Source organism: Panicum virgatum, chromosome 2K (assembly GCF_016808335.1).
Source record: "Panicum virgatum strain AP13 chromosome 2K, P.virgatum_v5, whole genome shotgun sequence".
NCBI lineage: Eukaryota > Viridiplantae > Streptophyta > Magnoliopsida > Poales > Poaceae > Panicum > Panicum virgatum.
This window is the reverse complement of record NC_053137.1, coordinates 46,614,224-46,637,225: the sequence shown is the minus strand read 5'-3', so window position 1 is coordinate 46,637,225 and position 23,002 is coordinate 46,614,224. Positions and strand designations below refer to the sequence as shown.

General features: G+C 47.5%; 4 protein-coding genes across 5 annotated transcripts; 1 reads left to right on the top strand and 3 right to left on the bottom strand.

The window, feature by feature from the left end:
* Positions 1 to 1,170: 1,170 nt before the first annotated feature.
* On the top strand, positions 1,171 to 4,556 carry LOC120679900 (transmembrane protein 87B-like). The gene is made up of 5 exons (XM_039961560.1): positions 1,171 to 1,537; positions 2,341 to 3,271; positions 3,431 to 3,526; positions 3,736 to 3,872; positions 3,995 to 4,556. The coding sequence occupies exons 1-5, from the start codon at positions 1,320 to 1,322 to the stop codon at positions 4,173 to 4,175; spliced, it is 1,563 nt and encodes a 520-aa protein (XP_039817494.1). The 5' UTR covers positions 1,171 to 1,319; the 3' UTR covers positions 4,176 to 4,556.
* Positions 4,557 to 7,231: 2,675 nt separating this feature from the next.
* LOC120679881 (exocyst complex component EXO70A1-like) lies at positions 7,232 to 9,628 on the bottom strand. The gene has a single exon (XM_039961543.1). The coding sequence runs from the start codon at positions 9,507 to 9,509 to the stop codon at positions 7,584 to 7,586; it is 1,926 nt and encodes a 641-aa protein (XP_039817477.1). The 5' UTR covers positions 9,510 to 9,628; the 3' UTR covers positions 7,232 to 7,583.
* Positions 9,629 to 12,779: 3,151 nt separating this feature from the next.
* LOC120679863 (photosystem I chlorophyll a/b-binding protein 6, chloroplastic-like) lies at positions 12,780 to 15,121 on the bottom strand. 2 transcript variants are annotated; one of them, XM_039961535.1, is made up of 4 exons: positions 14,958 to 15,121; positions 14,532 to 14,871; positions 13,186 to 13,703; positions 12,780 to 13,067 (listed from the first exon to the last, which is right to left on the bottom strand). In XM_039961535.1, exons 3-4 carry the CDS (start codon positions 13,639 to 13,641, stop codon positions 13,050 to 13,052), a joined length of 474 nt encoding a protein of 157 aa, XP_039817469.1. In that variant the 5' UTR covers positions 13,642 to 13,703; positions 14,532 to 14,871; positions 14,958 to 15,121; the 3' UTR covers positions 12,780 to 13,049. The 2 variants fall into 2 exon arrangements, with proteins under 2 accessions (XP_039817469.1, XP_039817464.1); XM_039961530.1 differs by having other exon boundaries at positions 13,186 to 14,871.
* Positions 15,122 to 16,517: 1,396 nt separating this feature from the next.
* On the bottom strand, positions 16,518 to 20,466 carry LOC120679852 (probable polygalacturonase). Its single transcript, XM_039961520.1, has 5 exons — positions 19,774 to 20,466; positions 18,870 to 18,990; positions 18,141 to 18,389; positions 17,769 to 17,922; positions 16,518 to 17,327 (listed from the first exon to the last, which is right to left on the bottom strand). Exons 1-5 carry the CDS (start codon positions 20,272 to 20,274, stop codon positions 16,802 to 16,804), a joined length of 1,551 nt encoding a protein of 516 aa, XP_039817454.1. The 5' UTR covers positions 20,275 to 20,466; the 3' UTR covers positions 16,518 to 16,801.
* Between the last annotated feature and the right edge of the window lie 2,536 nt (positions 20,467 to 23,002).

Here is a 23,002-nt window from a genome sequence, read left to right as displayed (position 1 = left end):
GAAGGGAGCACAACAGTAGAGTAGTAAATGGGAGAGCAGCACTCCTGTATTTGCCCGCTTCAAGATGCAGTTTCGCGAGACGCCTGCTCCGCACTCTCTCTTCTTTTTCTCTCCGCCGACAGTGATTTAGCTGGTTTGCAGCCATCCATAATACTTGCTCTAACCCTATAGGTAGCGCTAGGCCTCCTACCCTACTTCTATGTCAATTGATATTGTTATGAGGCTTCTTCAAGCAAAATTGTTTTACTCTAATGAAACATTTTAGCTCGTACAGGAGTTGCATCATATATTTCCCCTGTTGAAGGTTCCCTTCTCACTGCAAGTTTGGCTGCGGCCATTTTTTTCAAGACCTTCACTTTTTTATTGATCGATGAGTCTTTTTCTTCTTAATGCGAGGAGTTGTAGTCCTCTTACATTCATTATCATCTGCTCCAGATGTTCAGTAATGCAAAGTCTAAATTATTTCAACCGGATTCTTAAAGTTGTGCACAGTCATTATTTTCTCACAAAACATATTATTTATAGTCATAAGAGCAAAATACATAGTGTGGAAGTTTATAAGCTATTCCTCCTATTTTTGAAGTGTGCTACATCGTTTTAGTTTTGTTCTAAATCGTCATCAAGCTTCTTTGATTTTATCCTGCTTATAGAGAAACCATACTAACATCTACAATACCAAGTAAATGCGACAACAAGATATATTTCATGATTGATTTAATGGAACTGATTCAATGATGTACATTTTGATGCACTGTTCATAAGCATGGTCCATGTTAAAGAAGCATTTTGAATTCAAAGATGAGTTTAAACAGACAGTGAACATGCCACACTATGGGCACAAAAGGGCCTACTCCTCACTATGTTTAAATTCGTGTCAGATTTAAAGTCTACCATGCCCTGTAAACAATTCGAGTCAGTTCTTGGACAATTTTATAATTCCTTAGAACAAATTGGCACCTCCTAGTGCCTATCTTCTCCTTCCTGCACAAACTCTGTGCCTGAAAACAGTCCCCAAGACCCTACAGTAGAGGAGCCAATAGCCTATCATGTTTTTTTTAAAAAAACTAAACCCTCCTGCTTTCAGTGCTGGTTTGCCAGATGCCATTGACCCTAGCTTTGAACCCCAAAGAAAGGTCTGGGCCGGCCGACCAAAGCACAACCCTCCTCCTCCCCCCATTTTCCTACCGACGGCCGCGGGGGCCACACGGCGACAGCTTCCTTGTTTTTTTCTTCCGGTTTTGCCCCCGCCGAGCTCAGCCGGGGAGGCGCTGCACTCCCACTCCGCTCCACGCCAGATCCAGCCTCACAAGCTCGACCCCATGGCCGTCCGCTTCCTCCTCGTCGTCGCCCTCGCGCTCCTCCTCCGCCCGGGGGAGGCGTCCGTGCACGAGTACCGCGGCCTCGGCTTCGCCAACAAGGGCAACGCCTTCATCCTCCACGCCGGCAGCGAGGGCCTCTACGCGGCCTCCCCCGCCAACGCCACCGCCACCGCCGGGGACGATGAGGACGCCGCCGCAGTGGCCGACGCCTTCATCCGGTAATGTGCTAGATAGCAGCCGTTCCGGGTTCGCTCTCTGTTCGCTAATTTGGTTCAATGCGTGCGTCTGCAAGAAAATGGGCGGGTAGAGCGCGGGGAGGGGGGGGGGGGGGGGGGGGGCGGATGTCGGCGGCCAAGCGGATCTTGGATCCTGCCAGTGCCGACTGGAAGTCAAGCATTCAGTTTTGTGGGACACTTCGATGAGTAGGGGTTTTGTGGGAATTAAGTAATCTTGCTCGTTGGTGTTATGGTGTGCACGAAGTGCTGTGTCGGTGGCGGCTGGAAGGTATCCGAGATGTGCATTGCCCTGATGCTGGACTTTGCTTAGTTATAGGAAGCAAGAATTGAGCTAAACAGAGTGAACCTCGTCAGTTTGCAAAAGTAAGCTTTTTTGTTAGTTCTTCAGGTTAAACGTAATGTAGGGTGAAATTGGTGAGAGGCAACTTCTGCAGCTGCAATCCTGCGTTTTGTACTTGTAAAAACTGCAGATGCATTTAATGAACTGAAGATTAAAGAAGTTCCATTTTCTCCATGGAATCACGGTTCAGCAGTCAACAGTCATTGTGCTGATTATTTTCAAGATGCTGTGTACAAGTATATTACTTATCATCTCGAAAACATTCCGTACAAACACCAGGGCAACCATGTCAACCACTGTTATGCAGAAATGTGCAAATGCATTAGTTATGTTTTTTTTTCTTTGTTACACCTGTTTGACTGAATAATTCAAGTTGTGCTTACTCAGTTCTGCATAATTGGATAGGCTCCAGAGATTTGACCTTCAAATTTCTACTGCTTTTCAGGTTTGACAAGATTACTTTTAGGAGACCAGAGGATGCTGTTGATTCTGTAAAGGAGACCAGTTCAGCTAAGGTTCAGGTACTTGTTTTCGAGATAGAAGACCGTGAAATGATTGGTGGATCAGCTTATGGAGGTCAGAAAGCTATTTGCTGTACCTCAGATCTTGCAAAGTTAGGAGCTTGCACAGAAGGTTCTGTCATCTACCGCCCATCCCAGGTAAATCCTGGTTGGCCAAAATTATTTGTTGCATCATTTGATGGAAGTGATCTGATTGCAATGCTACCATCAAGGACCATTCCGATAAACAAAACTGGGATGTACAATATGTACTTTATACACTGTGATCCTTCACTTGCTGGTTTGGAGATTGAGGGGAAAACCATTTGGAAAAATCCTACTGGGTACATTCCAGGTCGGATGGCACCTCTTAAAAACTTTTTTGGACTGATGTCTTTTGCTTTTGTCATACTTGGGATCTATTGGTTCTATCAGTACATGAAGTCTTGGAGAGAGGTTCTTCCACTTCAAAACTGTATTACTCTCGTGATTACACTGGGCATGTTGGAGATGGCATTGTGGTATTTTGAGTATGCTGAGTTCAATGAGACTGGCATTCGGCCAAAGGGCATCACATTTTGGGCTGTCACATTTGGAACTGTCAAGAGAACAGCTGCTGAAGTTATTGTTCTCATTGTCTCGATGGGATATGGAGTTGTCACGCCTACTTTGGGTGGCCTGACATCTAAAGTGGTCATGCTTGGGGGAACATTCTTTGTAGCAACAGAAACTCTTGAGTTGGTAGAAAATCTGGGTGCCGTGAATGATCTATCAGGAAAAGCTCGGCTTTTCTTGGTTTATCCAGTAGCCATTTTAGATGCCGCATTTGTTGTTTGGATATTCATTTCTCTAGCTAAGACCATTGGTAAACTTCAGGTGAGTAAACCTCTTCTTCGTATCCTTTATTTGTTCTCCTGCAGTATCAGTTCTAGTCCATTATCCTTTGTGCTTGCATTATTTCCCCCCAACTTAAGAGGCACTGGCTTATGTATACAGCACACTAATTATTCCTAATCTTTTGTATGTGGATGATAGGCAAGAAGACTGATGGCCAAACTTGAGATTTATAGGAAATTCGCAATTGCACTGATTGTATCTGTTCTGGTGTCTGTTGCCTGGATTGGCTATGAGGTATGCTTATTCATGTCAAACGATACTTTAAATCTAGGATTATCAAGGGGCATTTCTGCATCTCAAATAATTAGATTAGTTGCAGCAGGAGTGTAACTTTATTCTTTTATGAATCTAGCTGTTTTGCCTTGTTCGGGTTCTTTTGTTTGCAACTTGGTTATGCATCTGTTTCATAATTAATTGATGTCGTAACACTTTACTTTCTGCAGATTTACTTCAAATCAACAGATGTATTCAATGAACGATGGCAATACGCATGGATTATTCCTGCCTTCTGGCATGTTTTGTCTTTCTCACTTCTTTGCGTAATTTGCTACCTGTGGGCACCTTCGCAGAACTCAATGAGGTATAGTCCTAATCCTTTTGTAACTTTCAGCTGGATGATGTGTTGGGTTGTGCCATCTCATTAGAATTTCCTGTTACAAATGGAAAGGTTCACAGCTCCTTGTTTTTTTTTCTCCATCTCAGATTTGCTTATGATGCAAGCGAATTCTTTGACCGGAAGGACAATCTATCATTAATTAGGCCAGCACCCAGTGCTTCCAAAAATGGATGGAGTTTATCTTCTACTCCAGATGACAAAGCAACAAAGAATGTGAATACCGAATCATCTTTTGATGGGGATGACGAGGAAAACAAAAGGGAGTAGAACTTATTGTCAATTCAATTGGGGGAGGGAATATGCAAAGACATGTGATCCATTGAAGTGGACAATAGAGCAATTTTGGTGTTTAGCAGAGGATTGGCCTTGCTAATTCTAGTTAATGAAGTACTTCACTTGAGGTTATTTCTTTACTTGATTCATTTCCACTATAGCTTATTGGCTTATTGCACGGCCAGTCATGCTGTTATCATCATAGTCTGAATGATGGTACATGATAGGAACAGTTAGTCTGTGGCATTATGAAGGGTTTATGCTGTATAATATTTATATTATAGACATCATATTGCTGGTTCGCATGAACTCGGCCTATGCCATCTATGTTAGAGAATAAACTATTTTGCTGGTCTTTGTTAGAATTTGACTTAATTGCCTAATCATTCGGTACGTTTCTGTGATCAATTTTTATCAAGTCAGACCATGGGTCAAAAGCAGCAATTCAACTATCGGATTCACAGACTTTTATGCATATAAGTATTGAAGAGCTCTTTTGGGCTGGTGCTCTTTTTATTGTCTCTTCAAGGTCCTTGGAGAGGTACCAAACTCACAATATGAGATTCGGTACCGAAAATTGGTCCCTCGCGTGCTGAATTTTGGTGCCTCGTATATGCTGTATGATAATTGATGGTACCTCTCTAAAGATGGTAAAATGAGCCTCCTTTTGTAACTGATTTAAAATGTAGTACTAGCAAAATTTCTGTGTTTCAAACTAACAAGGCCCGCTGAACCTTGGCAAACTGATACGCCTGTATATATCTACTGATTTACACATAGCTTCTGGCGTCTCGAGGTGTGATGTCTGTCGGCCCAAAAACCCAGGAGAGTCGGCTCAACGAGTGCACACCCGGAGGAAGTCCTGCTACACCCCAAAAGCTAGCCCAAGAGGTGAGAGACTCACCCTACTTTTATGTTGGTTCAACTCGGACTAATCCCAACAATCTCCTCACACATTGGTGCCCCTTAGCACTGATCGGGCCCACACCACAGTCCACCAGTGATCGGCTCCACACACAGCACATATGGGCCTCACACCCGCGGTCCACCACTGACCGACTCGACACACGAGCACACACGGGCCTCACACCCACGAGTCCACTGGGCTTCGGGCCTACACCACCCGAGTGTGCACGGGCACAGGAGATTGCGGACCCAGCTCTGATAACAATTGTCGGCCCAAAAACCAGGAGAGTCGGCACAACGAGTGCACACCCGGAGGAAGTCCTGCTACACCCCAAAAGCTAGCCCAAGAGGTGAGAGACTCACCCCACTTTTGGGCCGACAATTGTTATCAGAGCTGGGTCCGCAATCTCCTGTGCCCGTGCACACTCGGGTGGTGTAGGCCCGAAGAGGTGAGAGACTCACCCCACTTTTATGTTGGTTCAACTCTCCCCCCAAAACCAATGTGGGACTAATCCCAACAATCTCTGATTGTTGGGAGAGTTGAACCAACATAAAAGTGGGGTGAGTCTCTCACCTCTTGGGCTAGCTTTTGGGGTGTAGTAGGACTTCCTCCGGGTGTGCACTCGTTGGGCCGACTCTCCTGGTTTTTGGGCCGACAATTGGTATCAGAGCTGGGTCCGCAATCTCCTGTGCTCGTGCACACTCGGGTGGTGTAGGCCCGAAGCCCAGTGGACCCGTGGGTGTGAGACCCGTGTGTGCTCGTGTGTCGAGCCGGTCAGTGGTGGACCGCGGGTGTGAGGCCCATATGTGCTCGTGTGTGGAGCCGGTCACTGGTGGACTGTGGTGTGGGCCCGGTCAGTGCTAAGAGGCACCAATGTGTGACGGGGGAGATTGTTGGGATTAGTCCCACATTGGTTGTGGGGGGAGAGTTGAACCAACATAAAAGTGGGGGTGAATCTCTCACCTCTTGGGTTAGCTTTTGGGATGTAGCAGGACTTCCTCCGGGTGTGCACTCGTTGGGCTGACTCTCCTGGTTTTTGGGCCGACAATGTCACAGGGAAGAAAGCCAATTGGTTAGCCATGAGCCCATGAGAATATACTTGACTATAACTTTTCCTTGTTTGGTCAGCCACATGAGCCCATGATCGGTCATAGTCAAGACAATGGCCATTGTTTCCCTTCTTCCTGTCTCCGTCCGACAAGCATTGGACCTGCACGATCCGAGGGATGGTTCCTGGTCTCCCGAGCATGTCATGTCAGTGCTCCAACATGCCAACATCCAGTACCCCGTCAGCCGGCACCCAACACCAACAAGTAGTTGTGATGACACTGCCCGCAAGTAGTTAATCTCAATTGAAATGCAACTTGACTTGTAGCATGGGTCATTACTGTTTCAGTTCCTAGTTCATCCATAGACCATAGAGAACCTGCGGAATAGTTTTGATTAACAAAGTAGAAAGAATTCTGTGTGAACTATGACGAGCATATAAATCAGAAACATAATGAGTACCATAAGATCATATCTCGCCTCATTGGAAAAAAAGCATAACGGAAAAAAAAATGACAGGATCGATGAGTTTCATCAGCAAAGAAGGCCATTGACATACTGCACTGTCGTGCTGCGAGGGAGGAGTATTTACCAATTATGCATAACAGTAGAGCCCTAAAGTGATTGAGATCTATATCTAATTATTCATAAATGAACATGTGAGATCCAAGGCACGGCGGTAGTTTGTAGTCCCCAAATAAGAAAAAAAAAGATGATAAAAGGAGTAACTTCTAAAATTTGGCTCTCATTAGTCAAGAGAAATGGAGAGGCATCCTGCTTATTTTCAGTCATGTAGAATGCTTGCATGGAAAATGCAACTGTAACTTTGATTATAGGCATTGTAGTTCTGTACTGACTAAAGCTGCAGTGCACCCTGATTTGGTATTATGACCGTAAAGAGATATAACTAAGAAGATCCTCCAAAGAAAAGATGGCATTACATAGGCTTAACCTTATGAATCTCTGTTATGACCGTAAATAGATATAAGGAAGAAGATTCTCGAAACATAATCTTGCATGCGTAGCCCCAACACAGTTTCTTTTTGCATCTCATCTATCAAGCAGCATTCTTCAGATACATGTGAACCACCAAAAACGTGATGAAATTAATACTCATATATATGTCAAACAATTAAGTTACAGGTTACAATTATGTTACATGACTAAAAGAACATTTCTATATGAACATGCTACTCGCTAAAAAAAAGAAAAGAAAAAAAAAGAAACAAGCTCGCTTACAGTGGAATAAGAAACAGGACTTTTGGAAGCTTTTATCAAGATCCTGATCCCGCTTCAGATTACCTGTAGTCGAAGAAATCATCACCAACTATAGCTTTGAGCCTCAGGAGAACAAAACAGAAGGCCCAACTGAGCCTGTTGGCCTTCCCCTAAAAGAGTTAAACAATATACAAGGGACGAAATAAAACCCAGCCTTTTCAAGCCATCTTTCATCCATGAGACCTCCTCCTGTTATGAGGCGATGATGGAGCCCCCTCAAAGAAATCTGCCATTGCTATCTCAAGATCCTCAACCGAGTACTTGATGTACATCTCTGGGTGCCTGCCATTCTCAATGTGGTGGCGGAACCTGCCAAGGAAGGAACGGTATGCTGGGAGCAGCTTCTCCGAAATCGAGATCCTAAGCTCTTCTCTCAGCTGTGTGTCCGGAACATACCAAGCAGACTCGATCTTGTGCGCCACCTCGAATGCGCTATTGAAAGCCTTGAATCGCTCCCGGAGTGCAGACTTGGATATCCCAGACGAGACGCCGAGGCCACCAGTAGCATGGAGGCCCTCATCTCTGAGACAGTTCAGAATCTTCAGCCACGCGATGCGCTGGTAGCTCGTGGCCGCCAGCCGGAACTTCCCCGTGAGTCGCTTCAGGTACTCATCCCCAATCAGCCCCCGGAGCTCCGCCGAGTCCTTCACCTTGTGCACGATGTAGTGCACGTTGTTCATGATGAACAGGTGATACAGCGCTGCATCCTTGTAGAGCAACGCCTTGCTCTCAAGGTTGTGCTCGAGAACAGCGATGATCCAGACGAGATGCGCGGCGAGGGGCAACTGGCTGTCAGGATCCGGCAGGTCAAGATCAGGGAAGGCCGGCGCGGCCTCGCTGCCCTCGGCAGCGATTCGGGAGGTAGCTGATGATGGCCGCGAGATGATGAGCTCGGAGAGCGTGGTCTTGTAGTCGGAGATGAGGCTGCTGTAGTTCATGACGTAGCGGGTGAGCGGGTGGATGGTGCCGCCGGGCACCGGGGTCTTGGAGGGGTCGCGGAGCACGGCGTTCTCGAACTCGGAGAGTATCCCGCGCACGGCGTCGGCCAGCGGCGACCTGATCTCGGCGGCCTGCACGTATATGGACTCGGCGGCCTTGGAGGCGGCGAAGATGTCGGAGATGTCGGGCAGCATGTCGGAGAGCGCGTCGTGCAGGTCGATGATCTTGAACAGCTTCTCGGGGGAGCGGCGCCCGATGCTGATGGCCTCCGCGAAGCCGAAGAGCTGCAGCGCCGCGCCCTTGACGGCCTCGGCGAAAGGCGCGTCGTGGGTGGCGACGGCCGCGGTGGCGGTGGCAGCGGCGGCGGCGGAATCGCAGAGCGGGAGGTCGCGGAAGATGTTGAAGCAGAGGCGGCGCTCGCTGGCGAAGACGCGGGGGACGGCGGCGCGAGCAGCGCGGATCCAGCGGCGGACCTTGGCCTCGAGGGCGTCCCCCTCGAGCTGCTGGACGTCGCCGATGCTGAGCGTTTCGACGCCGAGGCGGCGGAGGGCGGAGTCGACGGCCGGCTTGCGGACGGAGGCGTACACCTGGACGCACTCGCGGCCGTACCCCGCCTCGGACATGCAGGAGACGATGGCGTGCAGGTCGGAGATGGCGTCCGCGGGGTACAGGTCGACCTCGCGGATGCTCAGCAGGGAGCGGTAGGTGCGATGGCGGCGGCCGACGGAGGACGACCCGGAGCCGCCGCCGCGGCCGTCGTCGTCGTCTTCCTCCACCCCCGCCGCCGCCGGCGTTGCGTCGGAGTTCCGCCTGCCGCCGGACCCGGACAGGGAGAGCGAGCTGAGGCCAGCGAGCGCCTCGATCTCGAGGTCGAGCGCGCGCGCCGCGAGCACGTGGCGGAGCTCGCCCTCGAGCCGCGCCATGGCCACCTGGACCGAGGCGCAGGCGTAGCCCGCGGCCGACGGCGGCGCCAGGCGGCGGATGTCGTCCACCGCCTGGAGGAACCGCTCCGCCTCCACGCGGTCGCCGGCGCCGCCGAACAGCATCGCCTGCTCGTACCCGGCCCCGCGGCCCGGGGACGCCGCCGACGCCGTGGAGCCCCACCGCATGACCACCCTCTCCGCGGCCTCCAGCTCCGCCGCGGCGGATGCCTCCATGCCGCCTCGCCAAGAGCAGTGGCGCAGCAAAAGCTTAGTCCTAGGCAGCAATCAGCGGCGATCGACGACGCGATGGAGAGGAGGAGGAGGGCGCTGTCTTGTCTGCTGATCCCGCCGCTGTATTTATACCCTAATCGCCTCGCTCATCTTGGCTATTTGGCTTCCTCCGTTCGAGCCCCCTTGCGTTAGCAGAGCTAACCAACCGGCAGGCGCATCATCGGCTGACGGTGGCCGGCACTGCGGGCCCACATGTCAGTGCCTGGTGCCGAGCTTGTGGGCTTCTGGCTCGGCAGCCGTGAGCCTGTCACACAAGACTAGAGAGTCCACGTCGCAGTCGCAGGTCTCGGCTGATCGGCTCAAGGCAACCTTGACGTGGTCAAACTCGTCATCACGGCCGTCCATCCATTCCACCACGTGCTGACAGCCCAGCTAATGAGACCAGACCAGACCACACAAGCACACTACCGATAGGTAACCGGCGCAGCGAGGACTCCCGAAAACAAAACCGTTCTTTGCTAATCCGAGGGCCGAGAGGCAGTTACGGAGCAGACACGTCAGCTGACGTGACGGCGTATCGACCGCGAGGCGACACGCGGCAGGCAGGTAAGCTGACAGCTCATTCCGGCCGGTCCTCGCACCTGCAGTGGGGGGTACCAGTTTTCTGGCGTCTCACAGCTGCCGTGCCGTGCCACGGATGATGACCCACGGGCCTAACGTAACAGCCTCATGCCTAACGGTTGCTAAATCGACAGCAAATCGCATCATCTAGAACGACACCTTCATCGGGTTCAGAGAGAAAAAGGGAAGATTTAGGCCACATCTGGCAAGTCAAACGCACGGATTTTCCCGATTTAACAGTGTTTAGGGAGACGGCATCGGCGGTGGGAAAGAAGGCTAGTGGCTGCCTTGTTCTTCTTGGCCAAAAGCCCAAAAGTGCCTGCGGTCGTCGTCCCCCTTGAACTTTTAGGAACGAGCTGGAGGGATTGTTCCTATTCCTCCTCTTCCTTTTTGGGCTTTGACTTCCGCTTTCCTTTCGGAGCTCTATCTGTTGCTTTTCTCTTCAAAGCTTTTTTTTCCCCTAGGAAAGGCATTTCTTGTCCGGCCCGCTTTTAAGAAAACGGAATGCCGATTTGCCGATGATGATGACACAATTTTAACTTATCTCTATGACTAATTACTTAATGATGCACATCATTAAAATTATTTGAAAGCTATTCATAAATAACTAATAATAATATAATGCTGACGGTAATAATATTATACATATTTGGTGTAGCGTTTATTCTACACCCAGCAGTCAAACCATTGACCGAACTGACCAAGAATTACTAAACCGAGTTACCGAATCACGTTCTATAAAATGGTGTTCAGTAATTGCGCGCAGCGGTTATTACTGAAAATTTATTCGGTGATTACTTAGGTATAGCTACACCTAAGGTATAGAATAGCACGTGGGTTAATGTGGATATTAAATTTAATTATTTGTTTAAGCATGAAACTATTTTGGAAGAGAGGAACAAAAGGAGGAATAAGAAGTCACACTGTTGGAAGATCCAAATGTCAAAAAAATTCAGGTGCATGGGACTAAAAACAACCGAGTGTGGTGTAGACAATTCTTGAACTGATAGAAGCTAATTCGTGCGTTTTTTCCCCTCAACTATAAGCCACTGCATGCATAGTATATTTTTTAATCAAGCGTTGGGAATGGATGACATAAGAATTAAGGCCTCCTCCAACAGCTCTAGCGATTTCGCTAGCTGATCTGGCACAGTGAGCTGATATGGACTGAGAGAAAAAAAAATGGGACCCATGTAAGAGCAGTAATTATTCCTCCTCTCTTTTTCCCAGGCGCACACAAGCCCTCTCTCATCCAATCGCCTCCGCGTGAAGCCATTTTTATTCTCGTATCCCGTGCATGGGTCCACTCATTGCTCGGGTCGCGTGCTATGCGCTAGCGGCCGGTTACTCGCTAGCGAGGAGGATTTTTGCCTTTCTCTCTGCTCCAGCTCACGCAAAAGCTGACGCGGCCGGCGATTTCGACTACCTTTGGAGAAGGCCTAAGAGCAGCACATCGTTACGAACTTGTGTTTATTACAAGTCAGCTTAATGTTTCAGAGATAGATGGGGCCAGTATATGAAGTGAAAGCAGTTATGCCCTGATTTTAGAGGTGAAAATCCTACCTTTGTCATCGTGTATTTCATCGTGCTTCTCGATGTCGAGACGCCGTCAGGGAGAAGGGGCAGTTAGAGACCGATGACCGAGCGATAATAGGATTAAATTTGCGCGAGTGAATGTGGGAAAGGGAAACAGACAGGTGCTGCTACCAGTACTGATGCGTACATTCACTCGACCAGTTCTCGTCTCGCAGAACGTACGGTACGCCCACGAAAACAACTTCGTTCGAACAGGTCGTGATGCCCGTGGGTCGGGGCGCCGTTCCTGACAGGGAACAAGGGGGCCGTCCAGCTGCCGAGATTCTGAAGAAACACCAGCAGAGCAGAAGCGTTCGCCGGCTCTGCGCTCGTTAATCCGAGTCGCACAGGTCCTAGCAAGTAGCAAGTTGATCAGCACAGGATCAGTGTTGAACTGCACAAGCACAACTACCTCGCGTCCTCCGCGAGTTGATGGCTGATTTTCGTTCATCGTCAACGATGCGTTCTGGAGATGCTTCCGGGCGCTGGCTCATGCGGCTGATCCAAGGCTTGGAATCACTCTCGGAGAAGGAAGGTGGAGCCTGCCTAGGTCCGGCGGCGCTCGCTCATCGCCGGCAGCTAGGACCTTCGAGGTGTTCCTCGTCATGGGGGGTTGTTTGGTGTAATTTCTGGTTGCTCCAGGGTGGTTTGTGTAAAACGCCTGGGATGCACTGTGCTTCCTTTTAATACAATTCCCCTTTCGCAAAAAAAAAAAAAAAAAACTACCTCGCGTTCGCGTCGCCGTCGCGTCGCTCCGCAGCAGAACCGGTCGCAAATCTTGTGGTTTCACGTACAGCCAGTGACAGGTTCACCTGCTGCCAGGCAGGGCCTGGCGCTCATCAGGCACGGCGATCTTCTTTGTTTTGTATCCTGTACTGTGTCCTCTTTTTTTTTTTTGGCGAAGAGCCTTGTTTAGTTCGCAAAAAAATTTTTTGGCTTTGGTACTGTACCACTTTTATTGTTATTTGACAATTAATGTTTAATTATAGACTAATTAAGCTTAAAAGATTTATCTCATCGTTTACAGTTAAACTGTGTAATGAGTTTTTTTTTCAACTGCATTTAATACTTTATGTATATGTCCGACGATTCGATGTGATGGATAATATTGGAAAAAATTTTGAACTAAACATGGCCGATCAAAGGCGAGGGGGAGAAAAAAGAAAGCGTGAAAAAAAAACCCAGAAAAAGGCGATGGCCGCCGGTGGCGCTCTGTTTGTTAATTACTGTTGCAATTGGATTTCCCCCTAGCATCTCATGTGATTTCATCAAACAAATTGCTGCCAGGTTCAAAGCGTTCGTTCACGGCTCCATTCTCTTGTAAGTATCTGACAAGGTAACTAGCATTCAGTGGGACGTGAAGGCCTGCAAGATGAGAACCAAAACCAGAGCGACAACAGCCTGTGAGCCATGGCAACCATGGATGCAGATCGATGCAGCGCAGGAAGCAGACCAGAAGCGAAGGAAAGGAGGAGGCGCGTACCGAGAAGATGTTGCAGTGGCCCGGGTCGGCGAGGTGCGCGAGGAGGTTGTCGATGGGCCCCTGGCCGGTGTAGACGGCCTGGAACCAGAAGCCGAGGAAGGCGAGCATGGCGAGCCGCCCGTTCTTGATCTCCTTGGTGCGCAGCACCATGACGGGCTCGGGGGAGCCGCGGCCCCAGTTGGCCCAGTCGAACCACAGCCCGCCGGGGTAGCCGACGTCGGGGACGGGCTTCTTGCGGTTGGGGAGGTCCGGCTCGACGTCGACGCAGCCGGGGTTGAGGAGGTCCGCCCACCGCCGGCCCTCCGCCCACCCCATGAGCGCCATCTGCGACACGAAGAGCGTCCAGGGGTCGGCGAAGTACTCCCGGGACCCGGCGTCGAACCACGAGAAGCCGCCGTCAATGAAGCCCCACCGCGCCAGCAGGTCCGGGACCAGGATCCCCACCGCCGCCAGCATCGCCCACCGCCCGTGGATCAGCTCCGCCTGCGCGAACCAACGCAGCTGCTCCGGCTCCGACCCTGCAGCCATCCCATCGTGTGCATGCACAAATTAAAGTACAATCATTGGTGCTTGCTTTAATTTGCTGCCCGTGACAACGGCGGCCGGTGTCGCTCGTGTGCACCCGACGTGTTTGCTTTCGCAAAGATTCATGGCGACGACCAAGTGTGTGCCGTGTGCGTGCTAGGGAACTGAAGCGTCTTGAAACAGTTGCAAACATAACATGAATCACGCGGCTTCAACTGGCTTAGTACTCCATACGTATATAAGGGGGTGTTTTGGATCCCAACTTTTTTGAGAAGTCCCTATCACATCAAAAGGAATTTTACTATTTTATAGTATTAAATAAAATCTGTTTATAAATGTTTTTTGACAGCTAAGTGTTTTTTCGCGAGACGAATCTAATGAGCCTAATTAATGCATAATTTGCTACAGTGGTGCTACAGTACCATTCGCTAATTATGGATTAAGATACCTCATTAGATTCTTCTCGCAGTTTAGCCCCAGGGTTCTGCAGTTAGTTTTATAATTAACATTTATTTAATAATTCTAAATACTAAAAAGTTCCAGAGACTTTTTTTAAGTCCCTGAAATCAAACAAGCCCTAAAAATTGCAACTCTCACTTACCGAGAAGTTAAATAATTTTAAATTTAATCAAATTTATACAAAATAGTATTAAAATTTATGTTACAAAACAAGTTTCATTTAGAGGTATAAATATTAGTATTTTTTTATAATTTGATCAAAATTAAAATTATTTGACGGAGAAATTAGTAATCAGAGTGCCATGCTCACAACTTTGATAGATATGGCAAGCATTTTGCTGAGGGACACTAGTGTTACATACCTAGTCCAAGCGGGTCAAATCCAAAGTCTCCAGGGAGGCTGCAATTTGGGGGGAAAAAATTCAGAGCGAAATGGTACCTCTACGCCTTCACCAGTAGACTGGCGTCAGCGGCATGCCAATCTGCGAGATTTGTTCTGCTCGTCGTGGCACTTACCTGCCGTCGAGCCACGCGGGAGGGGAGGCGCCGGGGAACCAGAGCGGCCGGTCGGGGCCCAGCGGCTCGCACGCGGCGGACACGCCCTTGGTCGCGTTCGCCCGGCGCCCCGTCCTCGTAAACGAGACCACCGCGGCAGCGCCCGGCGGCGGCGGCGGCGCACGGCCCGCCCGAATGCTACTAGCTCTGCAGGAAAACAGACGGCGTTGTCAGCCAGCAGCCGGGGACGCGCGCGGGGTGGCGGCGCAGGGGGCGCGCGCGCCATGGCTTACCTTGGCTGGAGGCTGCATGCCGCGAACGAGCCGACGGACAGAGCCATGGGAACGGGAGCGAAGGAGAAGGCGGCGATCGGGAGGGAGCGGAGGCGGGCGTCGCCGGTGCGCGCGCTGAGCTGAGCTGAGCTGCCGCGCTTTATCTGCTTTGAGTTTTTCAGGATAGGGAGCGAGAGGGTGTGGCAGGCGAGGATAACCATAAGCCAATCAGGCGCTGCCAGCCCGCGTGACGACAGCTGGCTAGTTATTTGCGGGAAAAAGTCTTTTCTACACCCTCAACTTTGGACTGGATCTGTTTTTCCTCCCTAGACCACAAAACCGGTTATTTAGACTACTCGAACTTCCGAAACCGTTCGTGCGACTTTCTTTGAGCGGTTTCAAGGTGACGTGGCAGCGATTTTATTTTTTTTATATATATTTATTTTGACTGAATCTTTGAAAAATCATATTAAATCATAAAAAAATCATAAAATAGAAAATCTAATTTTGTTAGACTCCACATGAGTAGATCTACACAGTGAATATATATTATATGGTATACTTTAATATAAATTTTTGTTGTAATTTTATATATATACTTTTCTGTAATTAATTTATAGATACAGTTTCCGTTGTCTAATTATGGTAAAAAAAATTTATAGTGGGCTAATCATTATATGGTGGAGCTGTAGTAAAAATGTTATAATTATGGAATCATGTATGACTGAGATATAGATTTATCTAAGTTTATCTATTGATTCGTCTAAAATTATTTAAGTTTATATAGATAAATCTATATCTCAGTCATACATGATCCTATAATCATAAAATTTTTACTACAGCTCTACCATATAAAGATTAGCCCACCATAAAAATTTCACCATAATTAGATAACGGAAACTGTATATATAAATTAATTACAGAAAAGTATATATATAAAATTACAGCAAAAAATTTATACTAAATTATACTATATAATATGTTCACTGCATATATCTACTCATGTGGAGTCCAACAAAATTGGATTTTCTATTTTATAATTTTTTTACAATTTAATATGATTTTTCAAAGTTTCAGTCAAAATAAATATAAAAGAAAAAAGAGAAAACCGCTGCCACGTCACCCTGAAACCGCTCAAAGGAGGTCGCGTGAACCGCTCAAAGTTCGAGGAGTCTAAATAACCGGTTTTGTCGTTTAGGGAGGAAAAACAAATTCGGTCCAAAGTTGAGGGAGGCGGAAATAATTTTTTCCTATTTGCATGACTATAAGAGTCTTTTATTGGGCTGTTAACCTGATGGGCCTGAAAGATTTCTACTTAAGGTGACCTCTCTCTTGTTGATTTTTTCCCCTGGTTATGCTGCAAGAAACTAAACCCTTTGGAAAGTAAAAAATGCTTGAATTTGGGGAAAAATAAACTGTATGTAGGATAATCTCGAACCGAAGCCGTACGACCTTGCTGCAGCAGTTTCAGCATGAAAATCACCAGCCCGATCTGAAGCCATCTTGACAAACTGAGCTTTATGAATACAACTTTGAAAGGACCCACCATTCCAATTTCAATCTACATTACACATCCAGATCTGTGGAGAAGGGCAAGCCAATTGCCTCAACAGTAAAAACTATCAAAAGTGTACAGTTGACTGTGTAACCAAGTTTGTTTGTGATAATTCAGAGATGGGAAATGAAAAGAGAACAATACTGATGTCTTGCTATGAGACAGTATAGACAAGTCAAACCTCCTGAAATACATGCCTGAGGTGAAGGTTGTAAAAGGCTACCAAAAAATGCTTCTAAACGTGTTGAAAGGACTATGAGAGCTGTGAATATTTCCTACAGCAATAGTACAATGGGATCAACTGCCCTTGTCAAAAACTGTAGTCGATATCAGAAATGTTCTGGAATGTCGATTGTTTGACCAACTCACGCCGCTCGTTATACATGTCCAGGTTCTTGCAAGGCATGGGGAAAACATAGCCAATGACCTGCCCCTGGACAAAGGAGCACTGGAAAACATGGTGCTTCCTGTCTGCTATACCCACTGACATGTCATGGAAGGTAACATTCTTCACGGGGATCTCTGCGCTTCCCTGTATCCTGACAGATACGCGCACACCCTGCCCGTGGATTGACGTGTAAGAAATGTTCTCGATTATGGGCACGGCCTTCGGGTCGAAGCCTTCATCTGGGTGCTCATTGTAGTCTGTCTTTATGACAATACCAACACGGACATTCTCTAAGCTTATGTTCCGATACACAATGTTGCTTACATAGGCCCCTCTTCCAGGGGCAGTCTTTATCCTCACACCTCGCCGTGAATCCCATACATGAACATTCTCTACCAAAACATTAGAGACACCACCAGACATCTCGCTTCCGATCGATACACCGGCACTGCCCACAGAATGAAAAAAGATCAAACATACAATGATATAATCACATATGGTTTAACAAAGTTTGAATACTGTATTCAAGAAAAAAAAAGTTTGAATACTGGTGTTGATTGATTTCCATGTCATGAATCCTACAAGAAAGCTAGTGGCAGTATGAAAGACAAACCAACAATGCGAACTTGAGAAGAAAGTATCATGTGTACCTAATTCTGGTCTAGGTGAATAAATGATCCAGTAGGCAAAATAATTTGGTAACATAGCATAAATAGCCAGCAAGTAATATTTATAAGAAATATAAAAACGAAAAATTAACAAACTCGCAGCAACTCTGGGACAAGAAGTGTCATTCAGTAGCCAATGATATTTGAAAAATGAAAACATCACCATACTTATATCATAAAGTGAATCAAAACAGCCTAAGAAAACAATCTAATTATCTCACCTGACCATGGAGCGGATTATGACATTCTGAATAATAATGTTAGCAGATGGACGCCCATATGCAATTCCATATTGATCCCAACCACTCTTTATAGCTATCCCATCATCACCAACAGAAATATAGCAATTCTTTATCACCACATTTTCACAAGAATCTGCACATACAGTATGAATAACAATGAGTCTGATTAATGAAGCATAAAGTATAACAAAAAAATGGATTCAAGACAACATGTGCAGGTTTCTTGGGTTCCTATCGTTATAAAAGGTTTAGTGAAAGCTAGATTGCATTTGAAGTTACAGGACAGGATAAATCTATAATGAAAGGAAGAAAGTTCATTAATAAGAAACAATAGCAAGTGTAAGGAGTAACCTGGATCTATCCCATCAGTATTTGGAGCTCCAGCAATTGGAGCCAAGATGGTCGTTTCTACAATAGTAACATTCTTGCAGTCGTACATGTGAAGAGTCCAAAAGGGAGAATCACGAAGAGTGATATTCGAAATGATAATGTTACTTGATCGCATGAGTTGCACTAGAGGGCCCCTTGTGTGATTAAGGAGTTTTCTCCGAAACTTTACCCACCAACTTTGACCTTGTCCATTTATGGTACCATTATGACCTATTTACACAGGAGTCAACAAGACTGAATGTCAATTGAAAAATTATTACAATTTCGGGAAAATGGGATTGCCAAAGAGAAACAAACAACAATGCAAAATCATTAAGTTCTGCAATGGATGAGTCATGTGGTATTTAGCTGTATTTATTTTTTTCTTCCTCGAATGCACAGGAGAGCTGCGCATCAATATATTAAGAAGAAAGAGGGGGAATAAGAACCCCTGGTACAAAATACCATCAAAATATTTAGCTGTATTTATCAATTATCATATCTCCATTGGAGTAATAGCATCACTTCCAGACTTTTATTCTTACAATGAAAGAATTCCTCTCAAGTTACAATTAATTCATTAAACTCATGTACAACTTTTAACAACTTCTTGTGGTTTTGTATGAAGAAAATGTATAAAAGATGTAACCAATTTGGCAACAATGATTTTGTATGAATGAATAAGAAAAAGAAACAAAAAACGCCACATACCTGTTATAGTCACATCCTTCAGGTCTTGACCGTGAATAAGGCTTCCGTATCGAGGTCCCTTGTGCTCTCTTCCATACCCATATGATGGTAATGGAGACATTAATGGCCAATATCTTTCATCCTTTGATATAAGTAACATAAAGAAGTCGCCAATGTTAACTCAATTGGTAAATAAGTGCACCAAACTGAAAAAAGTACCAGTATAAATAATTTGAGCCCTGGCAAATACAACAGCACCAAAAGAAACAAAGCGAACAAAACAACTTGGCAGATAAAACGTATCAAAGCAGTGACTAAATTCAGTTGAACTTAAACCTGACTATTGCATACAAAGCAAGTCAGAACTGACTTAACAAAACCACAACATATAAGTTGGGAGTTGGGACTAGCCACGTGCTTCATGGAACCTATCAGGCTAACTTTGACAAGTTGGTCATTTCACTGTTAAATGCTTGCTCGACTGTTTAAGTCTTCAGCAAATCTTTGAAGTGTAGTTGAAAATGAGATCACCTGGCAGCTATTTATGTGGTGAACTTGGAAGCAAATTTTGATACAATTTTAAAAGTAGCTACCAGGTATCTGTGTAATAAAGAAGCATTTGCTTGTCCTGCATGTCACCAATACCAGATAGATATTACTATCTCATTGAACTGCATGGTATTTTGCATTACTCCAGATGATCTCACCATTTTATGCAATGATAACTGGTTGCAATTACTTCTATGATGTCTTTCAAACTATGGTTGAACGACGGTACGATAGAAGCAGTCCTATTTACTTCATACTTGCAGAATCGAATACAAAACCCGACCAAAGATCCCAAGGCAGCATCCTTTTCTTTTGAAAATAAAAGGCAGCGTCTTAAAATCCACAAAGCTGAGCAAATAGCAGGTGAATGCCTCACCTGGATTCCCAGGATCTCAGCGCCGGCAGCGAGGAATAGCGTCATGCGGCTAGTGAGGTTGAACGGCGCGGTGAGCCACCGCCCGGCGGGCACGGTGAGCCTCCCGCCGCCCCTCTCGGCGATCGCCGCGACCGCCGCCTCGAACGAGGCCGTGTTCACCGTCCTCCCGTCCCCGACCGCCCCGAACTCCCTCAGATCGTAGACGGGCGGGGAGGCCACCCACTGCCCCATGGACGCCGGCGCGCGCCTGGGCATGGGCGGGCGCGTGTAGAGCCGCACGCGGCCCACGGAGGTGCTCTGCCACAGGAAGACGAGCCCGAATCCCACCAGCCAGAGCGCGACGAGGCACGCCCGGAACGGGGCCGGCGCCCAGCGCCGGTGGTGGTGCGCGGTGGCCCCACCCCGCCGCGGGGAGGAAACGGCAGAAGCCGCCGCCGCCGCGCCGGCGGAGGCAGCCGCCGCAGCGGCGCGGGGGGAGGAGGCGGCCGCCGTCTCCAGCATCGGATCCGGTGGCGACGGGGCGTGGGATCTATCCGCGGCGCGCGCACCGGCCGGTGGGTGGGGCGGTCCCGGCTCGGGCGCGGGGGCCCATGGGGGGAGGGGAGGGGTGGGAGGCGCGCGGCGGCGGGCGGAGGCGACGGGCTCGGCAGCTCGGAACACGGACTCGGGATGCGATTTTACTTTAAAAGGCGCGGCGGCGGGTGGTGCACGCGGCGGCGGGTGAGGTGATGGTGGTGGCTTGATCAGTGCTCGGCTGCTGGCTCGGCGCCGCGGCCGTGGAGACTGGAGTTGAGTTGGGGCGGAACCACATCGGCGGCGGCGGCGGAATGACCGGGCTGCCCCTGTCCGGTGGCCGGTCACCTCGGCCGCGCCGAGCCGTCGGATCGGGTCGCGACGGCGGGGCGGCGCTCGGGGCCGCAGCGCCGTCCTCGACACCTGGCAGCCGTGGGCCCCGCTGCCAGTGGAGACGGTGGGTTCGCGTGGCGCCCCGGGTTTGGTCCAGGCCCAGATCGTTTCGGTGCTCGGATGACGACGATCGAGAGGTTCCTCCTGTCGGAGGGGCACGACAGGGTCCCCCCCCCCCTTCACCGTTAATCAGAGACCCCCGCGCTGCTTCTCCGGATCTGGAGCACGCTCTGGCGATACTCTTGATTACGCCTTCCACCTCACCGTCGCCCGTGTGGTTTTAGAGGCTCGGCGATGTATCGTCGTGCGAGGTGGCGTCGCTGCGGATTGCGTGTGTCGTCCGTCGCTCTGCTGGCTTCTGAATGACGCGAACGCAATGCCATGAGTGAGGTCAATCTCAGTGAAAGTAATTTTGATGACACGACAGTCTAATTATAAAAGAGAAAAGGATAAGTGTCATAGGATAGGAGAGAAGTATTATCACCATTCACACTCTTCCGGCTCGATTACCTAGTTTAGTGTCTTGGTAACTGTGTCGATGACACTCACACTAAAATTGACTTGAGAGGAAGCAAATTCATACGACAGTGTGACATCGTGACATATCTCACCTCCAACCGAAAGCAACAGGTGTGTAGATTGCTGAAAAAATAGGTCCATGAAGAGGCCCATTTCAAAAATTCCAAAGAAAGAGTTCATGGCAACCTTTAGTCTCATATTGCTAGTTTAAGTTGGTGCAAACCAACTTAAATAGAAGAGCTTCCTCTAGTGTCTAAACATATAACAAAAAAAGAGTGGGACTGATTTACACAACATGCGCGCATATCCGCATATGTTTTTGCGTGATAGACTGCATGACTTGCGACTTGCTAGTGTGCGCATTAAATCAAATGATTGTGCTGGACGGAGCGCAGATATGTAAGTATAATGATTTGTTACGTGAGTTTGTGTCAACTTATTTTGTTTTGTAAATTTTCTATTCTGTTCGAGATAGCAGTAGCATTGTTGTTTGTATTTTGCCTCAATTTGAAATCTGATTTTATTAAACGCATATTTCCACCATAGAGCAGCACTGAAGCAGCGTGCTTGTGTATTCTAGAACCAGGTCGCCATTTCAGTAACTCGGGAGTCGGGAGGGAAGGGGGAACAGCGTGCGGCGGATCCAACGCCTAAATCAATGGGGATAACTGGTACGGGCAACCGCAAATTTCGCGTCTCTTTGCGGGTTGACTTGCGAGATGGCCAAGGCGCACACTGCACGATGCCACCCTCCTCTCCTGCACTGGCGTTCCCACGGGAAGATCCGCCACCGTTGTCCCGACGAGTGAATTTTTTTTTTTTGGGCAATCACGAGTTACTCTGGAGTAGGAATACAATCGTGCCAAATTTGCCTCGCCATTTACATGAGCCAAAGAAAATAAAAATAAAATCATACGAAGCTCTTGAAAACCATGCCAAATGCTCGACGAATGGATTAAAGATTTAGACGGCCATCACAGCGTGGGTGGCTTCGAGCCCATCCATTTGGAAAGTCCTTATAGACGGCCCTTATACTTGGAATAGACCCATCTGAAGGGATCCTGAGGCTGCTTTGCACCTTAATTGGGCCGTCAGTTACATACTCGGCTTTCAGTTTCTATATGGGCTAGTGCAGAGAGCTCCCAATTTTCTTATGTTGTGCACATTGCTCCTACTCCGCGTCACTCGATTTTTAGAGCCAATACAATAAGGCCACATAGCGCTGACAGTTGCCAAAAATCGAGTGATGGTAAGTTAAAAATCACTCAGTTTTGCTAACTGGTCTTTCCGGTGGGAATTGATTGAAATTGGTCTACAAAGCACTTGAAAGAAACACCGCACTGAAGCATACTCCCTCCATACTTAAAATAATTGACGTGACAAGATTTGAGTCAAACCTTGATAATATAAATTATGAATAACTCTCAAGTTGTTGAGTTTGAAAATATAAAAAATATATGAATAGATTTGTCTTGAAAAATACTTTTATGAAAGTATACATATATCACTTTTTGATAAAATTTTTTAGAGAAATAAGAAGTCAAAATTGTGTTTTGGAGATCGTGTCGTTGTCCTAAACGTCAATTATTTTGAGTATGGAGAGAGTATAGAACAGACTCGTCAATTACAAATCAAAAGGGTTCCTTATTAAAAGATTACAGAATACCATGACATGAACATGACCCAATTGAAAAAATAGACAAAATAGGAATTTCCAATATTAAACCATATCTTAGACTTTCTATTTGTGCGCAATTCGGCTAGCAAGGTTTCTTATGATGGCATATACCCACCTGGATCGAGT

What these genes read in the sequence shown, in the direction of transcription:
- LOC120679900 (XM_039961560.1), top strand. Translation starts at nt 1,320, where the DNA reads ATGGCCGTCCGCTTCCTCCTCGTCGTCGCCCTCGCGCTCCTCCTCCGC. An exon ending in AGACCATTGGTAAACTTCAG is followed by an intron (nt 3,272 to 3,430) that starts GTGAGTAAACCT and finishes TGTGGATGATAG; the next exon opens with GCAAGAAGACTGATGGCCAA. An exon ending in TTGCCTGGATTGGCTATGAG is followed by an intron (nt 3,527 to 3,735) that starts GTATGCTTATTC and finishes TACTTTCTGCAG; the next exon opens with ATTTACTTCAAATCAACAGA.
- LOC120679863 (XM_039961530.1), bottom strand. Translation starts at nt 13,713, where the DNA reads ATGGCTGCAGGGTCGGAGCCGGAGCAGCTGCGTTGGTTCGCGCAGGCG.
- LOC120679852 (XM_039961520.1), bottom strand. Translation starts at nt 20,274, where the DNA reads ATGCTGGAGACGGCGGCCGCCTCCTCCCCCCGCGCCGCTGCGGCGGCT. An exon ending in TACTGATGGGATAGATCCAG is followed by an intron (nt 17,923 to 18,140) that starts GTTACTCCTTAC and finishes CTGTATGTGCAG; the next exon opens with ATTCTTGTGAAAATGTGGTG. An exon ending in ATAATCCGCTCCATGGTCAG is followed by an intron (nt 17,328 to 17,768) that starts GTGAGATAATTA and finishes TTCTGTGGGCAG; the next exon opens with TGCCGGTGTATCGATCGGAA.
- LOC120679881 (XM_039961543.1), bottom strand. Translation starts at nt 9,509, where the DNA reads ATGGAGGCATCCGCCGCGGCGGAGCTGGAGGCCGCGGAGAGGGTGGTC.